Source organism: Canis aureus, chromosome 1, assembly GCF_053574225.1.
Source record: "Canis aureus isolate CA01 chromosome 1, VMU_Caureus_v.1.0, whole genome shotgun sequence".
In the NCBI taxonomy this organism is placed as follows: Eukaryota; Metazoa; Chordata; class Mammalia; order Carnivora; family Canidae; genus Canis; species Canis aureus.
In genome coordinates this window covers 4,662,501-4,671,920 of record NC_135611.1, presented here as the reverse complement: position 1 = coordinate 4,671,920, position 9,420 = coordinate 4,662,501, and the positions used below count along the sequence as shown (strand labels likewise).

At 53.5% G+C, this 9,420-nt stretch overlaps 1 protein-coding gene and 1 long non-coding RNA gene across 4 annotated transcripts in view; one reads left to right on the top strand and one right to left on the bottom strand.

The window, feature by feature from the left end:
- Window positions 1–600: 600 nt before the first annotated feature.
- PTGR3 (prostaglandin reductase 3) lies at window positions 601–8,238 on the bottom strand. The gene is made up of 2 exons (XM_077878591.1): window positions 7,967–8,238; window positions 601–1,745 (listed from the first exon to the last, which is right to left on the bottom strand). Exons 1-2 carry the CDS (start codon window positions 8,173–8,175, stop codon window positions 821–823), a joined length of 1,134 nt encoding a protein of 377 aa, XP_077734717.1. The 5' UTR covers window positions 8,176–8,238; the 3' UTR covers window positions 601–820.
- A 154-nt stretch (window positions 8,239–8,392) lies between these two features.
- The window catches only part of LOC144301349 (uncharacterized), a 2,314-nt gene continuing 1,286 nt past the window's right edge, over window positions 8,393–9,420 (top strand). For 2 of the 3 annotated variants that reach the window (XR_013368186.1, XR_013368208.1), the window contains exons 1-2: window positions 8,393–8,777; window positions 9,033–9,256. This is a non-coding gene — a long non-coding RNA (uncharacterized LOC144301349). The remainder of the gene's footprint in view (window positions 8,778–9,032; window positions 9,257–9,420) is intronic. The other variant, XR_013368189.1, reaches the window with a different exon arrangement.

Below are 9,420 nucleotides of genomic sequence, written 5' to 3'. Positions count from 1 at the left end.
GTGTGGATGCAGCATATCCTTTCCTTCCCCAGGCAGGTACTAAGCTTTTAAAGCTCCCACCCCCTACCCCCATCTCTGTAGTATCCTTTTCCAAAGTCTGCTTTTGTCTTATCCAGTTTTCAACACCAATTTGCTTCTTAAGGGTGGAGAGAAACTTTCCATTCCACATAGGCCTCACCGGGATAATTGTGCATAAAGCATTTACTAACAGATATTTTAAAAAAAATAGGTCTGTGTTGACTCTGTCGTTTTTCTAATGATCTAATAAAGTCAAGGTTTTGGGATAATTCCTCCAAATTTCTAGGTAGGTAGTTGGTGATTGATAGAAAAGGAAGGGCCATTTCCTGGGAATATAGACTCTGAAAATACATGGCTATCTTTCTGCTATATCTCCCATTTACTAACTGCTCATTAGCGGATGAACCAAACTGTCTCCCAAAGTAAAAGAATTTGTGAACTATTTTCAAGACTGATTTTAAAATCTCATCAAGCTGAAGACATACTGATTTGATCAGATCTTGCATCAGGAATTAATTTAATTCCCTGGAACAATAAAATGTGGAATGAGACTGTCCATGACCAAAGAATTGAATATAACGGTTTTACCTCTGAGCCATTGAGAGAAGTTTTTATTAGCATTTTTTTCAAGGGAGGGGAAAAAGAAAAAAGAAAGAGAAAGAGAAACTTATTCATTAACACCTTACTTTTGTTTCAAGAAATATTATATCCATGAACCACCTACAAATCACTCGATTTGAGTAATTCTGAGGAATAAAGTGCCCATTTTCTTTCTCCTTTGATTTATGTCATTGTTCTGTTTTCACAGCTTACTGTTGACAGAGCGAGGTAATTCAACTACAATTTTTCCAGTGTTTTTTCCCATGTACATATAATCAACAGCCCGGAATACAGACTCCAGGCCACGAAACCTGCCCTCCACAGACAGATCTCCGAGGTCCACCTCACAAACCAGGTCTCCACCCGCATACATCTTGAGCAAGTGGTCCATGGCTGCTTGATACTTAGAAAGGGAATGGTTCAAGAAGAAGCCCTGGACGCTGGCAGATTTCTTCAGCAGTTTGGCTGGTAATGTTCCTGCTTTCACAGGCGAAAGGCCAGTAGGAGTTTGGTAGCCAGAGACAAACCCAATTACTATCAAGCGCCCTTTGATAGCTAAGGCATCTACGGCCAAGTCAAACATGGCTCCCCCGACGGATTCATACACCACATCGACACCTGTGGGGTACTCCTGCTTCAGGACAGTACTGACATGCTCAGTGTGATAGTTGATGGGACGATCACAGCCAATCGATTTCAGAAAAGCAGACTTTTTGTCAGAAGAGCAGGTTCCAATAACATGGCACTTGGCCTTCTTTGCAAGCTGCACAGCAAACTGGCCTGTCCCCCCAGCTGCTGCTGTCACCAGAACTTTTTTCCCTTCTGACAGTCCTCCGAGCTCGTTGAGGCTGATATATGCGGTGGTACCACTTACTGGCAGGGTGACATACTCAGGTTTCACGGAGGGCACCGGAGCTGCGGCACTCGCAGGCACCACAGTATACTCAGCAAAAGAGCCGGGTGCCATGTATGCCACAGCTTGGCCCACAGTGTACCTGGCACTAGCAGAGAGGCCTAAGGCCACCACCTCTCCCACACCTTCAAAACCTACATCAAAGGGGGTCTTGACTGAAGGGTCGTATCGGCCAGCTGAATAGTTGATGTCAGATGCATTAACACCGACAAATCTAGAAGAAAACAAACACACACATATATTAATATGTTCCTTTCATCAAGGCCCTGATACTCCATTTAGAAAAATCCCTCTAATTCCAGTGACTGTGGATGGGTGGCTAAGCTGTCTATCCTGGTAAAATTAACAACAACAACAACAAAAAGGATCAGTGCTGATACTCAGTTGAAAAAAAAGAAGTTACGCAAGTATTTGCAATCAGAGTTTTGGTATATTTTATTTTTTTAATCAGGTTAGTGATAATTTCATACCACTTTAAATATCAAGGTTTTTAGTTCACACACTATTTATTTTCCTTCCCTTTCTTTCAAAAGCAGAAATAAACCATTAAAAAAAAAGTCAGGAAGCCCTCTTATACATAAACTTCACTGGACCTCTGAGTTGGAAATTAATTGGCCTGTTAACAAAGATGTTAAAAACAACAGTCAGATAAAATATATTAAAAGAAGTAGACTTGTATTGATTCTGGCAACAATTTAACACTTTGGATAATAACAGTAATGACAATGATATTATTGAAGATTGACGCAATGTGCAAGGTCATCGGTTGTTATATGTTACTGCAGGGTTGTTTAAAACACTGTTAGAGTGGCCGCAGCAAATTTTCTTTCTGATGTAACTATGTCCAGCATGAAAATATGCATTTTGATTAATTGAACAAAAATTGTTTCATAAGGGTAGAGATTTTTATGGAACATTCAACATCTTAGAGTCCTTTTCAGATGAAAAGGAAAGCAAATCGTCACTATATTTTTCCTCAACAAGAAGCAGAGACATAACTTGATTAATACCAGATGATTATTTTCACTTTGGTATCCAGAGTCAATTTAATTGCGAGGTCGGTATTTTTACCAGCTTTTTTTCATCTCGGTATACCTCATAACAAAAATATCCTGATACCCAAGGAAAAAAAAAGAAGGCGTCTGCTAAAAAATGTCAGGAGGTGGCTTAGACACATAATGGAGGACCCTAAAAATGTCATTTCCACCTGTAATGGCATGAAAAGATGGTGGTATCTGGTGGCAGGAGGAAAGCTGGGAAGTAGGTCATTTTAAAAATAATTCACTTTTAATTTAACTTAATAAAACCAAAATTCCCTTGTGCAAGGATCCACTTCCACTGTATCACAGATAACACTTTGCACTTATAAATGCTCCCTTATGATCATGCCCCCTGTATATCTACAATACTGAAAGCTCTCTACATATTGTAGAAATAAGAAAGGAAACAATTTCTTTGGGGCATGTCAAGCTGCTTTCAGAAGTTAGCACAGCACACAGCCTCAATAACACTACAGAATTCCGTAGCCATCGATGATAACGCAATCATGCAAAGTAGGAAAAACGATTTTTGCTGGCTTTTCATTTGGGATTTCAGACCAGGATGCTTACGCTCTGTTTGGGGGGGGGGGGGGGGCGGCTGCTATCTTCCCTTTACATTTGCATAGTTCTCAAGGTTTGGTCTTTTTGGGAAGCGCCAGCTTCTCAGAGCATGCCTCTGGACTTCACCGAAGGCGCCAGGGCAGCGCCCCGCTAGAGCATCTGGCCTCCCGAGCCCCTGCTCTAGGCCTCGAAGCCAAGTCCAAGGAGGGGTGGGCTGGAAGTGATGGTGGTTTGCTCCAGAGGTGGGGGACGGAGGCCCTACCGCTGCTCTGGTCTCTTGGCCCACAATTAACCCTTCCAGCCTTAGTCCCAGCTGGAGAGGCCCTTCCTCAGAGGGCACCCCTGCCTTGCACCCAAGGGGACGCCCCCGCGGCAGCTGGCCCCCAGGGTCCCCCCACCTCTCAGGAGCGCGCCTCGTGGAGGGGGGGAACTGCTGGAGTTACGTGCTCCTCCCCTCCCCCCGTGGTTTGCCATCCCCGGGGAGAGGTGAGGAAACCAAGCAGGGCACTCCGGAGAAAAGTGGAGGGGAGAGGGCACAAGCGGGGCGCGGAAGGGGGGAGGGCAAGTGGAGAGGGGGTGGCTCCGCGAGGAGCTGGGGTGCCTGCAGCTGACCGGCCGCAGCGAGTTTACCACCGGGCTTCGCTCAAAACAAGCAAATGAGCCCTTGCGGTGGAGGCGGCGGCGCTGGGGCGCAGGAGGGAGGCTCGCAGGGCCGGGCGCGCCCCGTCCAGGCTGCCGACCGCTCTGCGCCTCCCTGGCCGCCCTCGCGTGCAACCCGGGCGGCCTGCGCGCGCCTGAGGCCCTTCTGGAGCCGTCTTCCCCTCGGAGGTGCGCGGCCTCGCCACCGCCACCGCCACCGCCACCGGAGAGGCCGGACCGAGGACTCGGACTCGGGGCTGGGGCCGGGCCAGCGGGCGCCGGGGAGGAGGGGCCGGTGACCGTGACCTCGGCCTCCCAGGCCCCGGCGGGGTCGGCTGGGCGCACCCAGGCAGCTGGGACCCAGTGGCGGCCAAGCTGGGGGGGGCGGGGGCCCCCGAGCACAGGGCGCGCTGGGGCGCAGCGGCCACAGGAGCGACCCGGCCCGCGCGGCCAGACCCGGACCCTGGCCTCACGCGCACCCCGTTTTCGCGTCTCCTCCCCCCTCCTCCCCCCGCCGTGCCGTCTTCCAAATTGCCTGCGTCGTCGGTGAAGGATCTCGGGCTGCTGGCCCCAGCCTCGGGCTGTCCCGCTCGCCCCGTCAGGGTCTCCGGGCCCCTGGAGCGACCCCGGTCTCGGACCCCCGCGTGGACCCCCGCGGCCGCCGCAGCAGGTGGGGATCCGCGACCGCCCTTGCGCCTGCACCCTTACCTGGGCTTCGGGAGGGCTGCGGGAGGGCCGGGCGCCCGCGCCTCTCGCTCCTCGGGACACAAGTTCAAGAGCGGCAGGCTCGTGGGAAGGGGCCCGGGTCGGGGAGCAGGGGACATGCGAGGGAGCGAGCGGGAGAAAGAAAGGAAAGACACGCTTGGGAGAACCGTGCATTTCCAGACTCTCCTTGTGCCCTCTTTAATTTAAAATATATGCTCTTGGTAAATGCAGGGTTCCAGCAGTCCGACGGGAGGATCCACGCGGGAGCCTAAAATCTAGGAACCCCAGGAAAAAGATCGGACCGAGCGAGCTTCCCCCAAATATATACCCTTCGAGAGGCGCCCGCTTTATTTATACTAAAAAGTGCGGAACCCCTTCGTCATGTTTATGATGAAACAGGCAGTCCTGCAGACGGCGGAAAATGCTTTCTTTGAACAAAAACAAAATGTGAAGTCCGGAGCCTTCAACATTGGGGCACAAAGTGTCCAGATCAGATTTTCTTTAAAAAAGGAAAAGAGAAAGAAGGAAAGAAAGAAAGAGAAGAAAGAAAAGGAAAGGAAAAAAATGAGAAAAAGAAAGAAAAGAAAGAAAAATAAAGCAAAGAAAATCTCGGCCTGGAGATTCAGCAGAAATGCTGTTACCCTCCCGTGAGCAACAAACCGTTTATCAAAAACGCCTTCCCCATCCCCCACCCACTCTTTGCCATTCCTACAAACTCTTTGCTCCATTATCTTACACTTGAGCAGAAAATCGTTAGAAATATTTGGAAACGAAATAATGTGTCACCATCCTTCGAAAAAAAGCTAAAAATAGCACACAAGCTGACTTAACCGGAGGGTGTCTTTTTCTTCCTGAGGGCTGGGCATCCTCGGGAGGGCTTGTGAAGTTGTCCTCGGATGTATGAATGTGAGACATGGATAAAGGAACACCAATTACATGTTCTGCAGGGATTTTATGCACCCCTCTCACACTTTCCCTAAATGGAAGAAAGATTATCCTAAATCCACGCCTGGCTTAAAAGCACTTTCCTCTCTGTATTTGTATTTTCTGTTAAGATGGAATGAGATGTACAAATATCCAACTGCAAGAAGTCAGGCAGCACAGTTAAAATTTCCAAACATCTTTCCGAGAAAGTGAATGTGTGCTTTTGCCATTCATTCCAGAGCAGATTTTTATGATGATAAAAATGAAAAGTGCTTGCATAAAATTTTTATGCAATTAACACAGCTCTGGGGGAGATTTGGTCTAGGATTAAAATGAACTAACCTGCAGTAAATAGACTTGCAGTCTGTTTTTTTTTTTTTTTTAATCTGTAAAATGTCACCTCCCTGACACTATTTGCCAAGTATAAAGTATCTCACAATTTGGGGATGGGAGCAGATTTTCCACAGAGTAGGGAAAGGGGATGCAAAGATTCAGCTCCTTTCAACGTGCAGAAAACTGGCCCCATTTTCTGATGTCGGCTTCAACATGGAAGTTAGAGGTCAAGTTGTACATATAAATATACCATTTGTGTTAAAGGGACTGTTGGCAGATGTGGAGGGAAAAGACAGGCATGGATCCTAAAGCCACCCAAACTGATGAGTTCAAACGTGGGAGAGCTGGTGCTCCAGAACCCTGACCACCAAATTCAGGGATCATCCCTGGTGACCCGACACAGGGGGCGCCCGGGCACTGGCGGGGAAGGAGAAAGCGAGGAGCCGGACAGAGGAGGGGAGGACACCCCGAGGACTTGATGCACTTCACAGGTTGAGAGGCCGGGCACGGGTTGTGCCCGGCGGGAGCAGCCTGCCCGGTGAGCGCTGGCGGGTGGTCCCACTCCCAGCTGCTGGTCGTGCTCTAACTTCACACCTCCTCCTGCCTGCTCCCCTCGGTCACCCCCTCCTTATTTCACACCCGCTTTCTAAAAGGGATTTGGTCGGAACAGTGGTGTGTGTTTTAGATCAGTGTACCTAATGAGAAAAATCACAAGAAAACAGCCCATGTAAAACTTTTTGCTTGTTAAGGTCTGAAGGCTGTTCAGCCTGCTTCTCATCTCAACTTCCAGCAAATCACTCGTGTCTCTCGTGTGTTCTGAGTGTGTTCCTTCTTTTGAATTCGGTGGGATGCAAGTCCTTCTCTCAACAGCTCTAGCGCTTTAACCTTTGCAGCCCTGTTTCCACCCACAAAAACTTTGAGGAGGACGTACATCCACCTTCTAAGTCACTCTGCATCCCTCCCCAAGCCAGCTTCACTCAGCCCCACTCTTGGCTCCCTCACTTTTTACATTTTCCAACAGGTTTCCAAAAGGTTTTTTTTTTTTTTTTTTATCATGACCAGAATTACTCCATTTTGCAGTCTTTGGAAGGCTGATACGAATCTCTAAAATAAACGGATTAAACGGTGCAGCAAGCCAACTTAGGGAGGGCACGCTTTGCCTTTCACTCTTTGCGGGGCGGGGGGGGGGGGGGCTCACAGTCCTGTCCAGAACACAATTTACAATATAGTTACTCAGAACTCACGACTTCCTTCAATCGGGTGTTCTAGCCTGAAACACGCAACACGGGAACCCCTCGATGCGCCTGAACAGGCAGGCGAGTCCTGCTCTAACGTAGGGGAGAGAGGGGTGGGGGACGCCCCGCCTGCAAGTCAGGCAGCCCCAGGGCACCCAGCGACCGGAGACCGGAGGGCACGGCTCCCGCAGGATGAGGTCCCTTTCCTTCCCGCGCTCCACCAGGTACTAAAGACTAGTGAGCTGTGGACCCATTAAGGTGGGGAGTGTGGCGGTGCAAGGCAGGGCAACCACCCGAGTGCCACCCAAAGGTCTGCAAAACGCGCAGGCAAATGCAGCCATGCCCCCACCCCGGCCCTGACCCAGCCGCCCCGGACGCGCCACGCGCCTGTCGGGGGGCTCTGGGGCACAGACAACAGCCACACGGCACTGACAACACGCAGACGACACCGGCGAGGTGGACACCAACACACCCAACGACAGGCTCCGCCATTGCGCGGCGGCTGCCAACCTGGAGCGCGCAGGAAAAGCCAGCCCGGTCCTCGGCCTCCTTCCTCCAAAGCACGTTACCTAAACGCCGCAGTTTGTGTCCAGCCCGCTCCCGGTCCGCACTACAGACACGGGAACGCGGGAGTCGAGGGTGCGCGCGGGTGGGCCGGGCGGGGAGCCTCCCCTTCTGGGTCCCGTCGGTTTTATTTCGGGCGCGGGAGGGGGAGGAGGGAGGGCTGGGGGAGGGGAGGGGAATCCCAAATTAAAATAACCCTCGGTTATGAGGACGTTCGGTGGCATCGGATATTCACACCAGCAACAGTCACATCACATTCGCCTTCGCCAGATGGCGGCGGGTTCAACTTCCCGGGATCTCGCCAAGTCGGGCGGTGCGCCCGAGCGCTCGCCGGCGTGTGGGGACGCAGGCGGCCCGGGACGGCCGGGGAGCGGCGCCGCGCGGGCCGGGCCGGGCCGGGCCGGGCCGGGAGGGGGGGTGCGCGCCGGGCTCACCGGTTCCGGACGAGGAGGTCTCGGTCCCCGGGGAGCGGCACCGGGCAGGCCCGGAGCAGGGTGACGGCCTCGCGGAAGTTGGGGCTCAGCCGGGTCACCGCCAGCTTCTGCATGGCGCGGGGGATGTCGGAGCCCTGGAAGTCCAGGAAGTGGCGGGCGTACGACATGTCCACGATGGCTCGGGCCCCGGCGGGCGCCAGCCGCAGCATGGCCCGCGCCTCTGCCCGCTGTGTGCGCCGCCGCCGGCCGGGGTCGCGCCCAGCCCCGGGCCGCTCGGCTCGGCTCGGCTCGGCGCCTGCGGGCGGGCGGGCGGGCGCAGCGGGCGGGTCCGCCCCTCCTCCGGCCCGCGTGCTCCCCTCGACTCCCCTCCCCCCGCACGGGCTCGGCTCCCCCCGCCCGCCCGCCGCGCCGCGCCGCGCAGCCAGTCCGCGCGGCCCCCGCGGGTCCCGGCCGCGCCACGCCCGGGGTCCCGGCCTGGGGACCGCTCCCACCCCGGCCGCTGCTCCTTTAATCTTTTTGTTTTGGTTTGAATCTGCTCGGCGCAGACTGGCCGAGGATCCTCTCCGCCCTCCCCCTTTCTCCCGGCGTCCGGGAGGCACCGGATATCCCCACCCTCCCCGCGCTCCCAAAGCCGGATTTGACTCCTCTAACAGGGTGAGGGGGGCGGCGAGGGGAACCTCGGGTCCCGCGGTCGCCGCGGCCCCGCGCCGGCGGCAGCCCCGGGCGTCCTCGGAGCGGAGCGGCGCGGCGCCCGGCGGCCGGCGCAGGCACCTCCCCTTCCCGTGCGAAGCGTTCACTTCCTTGCAAGGTGGTACGAATCAACCCCGAGCGCGGCCCGGGCGGCGGGGCACGGCCGGGGGCCCCGAGCCGCGCGGGGAGCCCCCGGCACCGGGGCACGCGCAGCAGCGCCGAAGGCGGGGCGGGGGCGCCCGGGGAACCCCGGGCAGCCAGCGCCCCAGGCTCCTGGGCCCCGGTTCCCGGAACGCCCTGCCCGCGCCTCCTGCCCTCAGCCTGTCTGTCCCATGCAAGTTGCACCAACTAAACCATTTTATTTATTTTGGCCTAGATTTCGTGCTTCTCCGTGAGTGTTTTAAGTAGCCTCTGCAAGACTGTTACGGGTTTCCCACTGGGAGAGAGCACGTATATTGGAGACTGGAGGGCCGAGTTCTCAGAACACACGAGCATTTAAACTTCTAGGTGGGGATGCCGAAGGACTTAATTGGAGACGTTGCAACTGTGGATGAAGAGCTCATTTTATAACCCAGCTAGAAGGATCTGTCGTTCCTTCATGTCAGTTTTCTCCTTAATTGTCTATATCGACCAAATTAACCAATTTACTTTTCATAGAGGGACCAAATTCAATTATTTTCCACATTTTTGTATGATGAGTTGAGCCCATTTTAAAATTTGTGTTAAAGGTATACACGTTTGAACTTTAAAAAACCCTCTTGTTT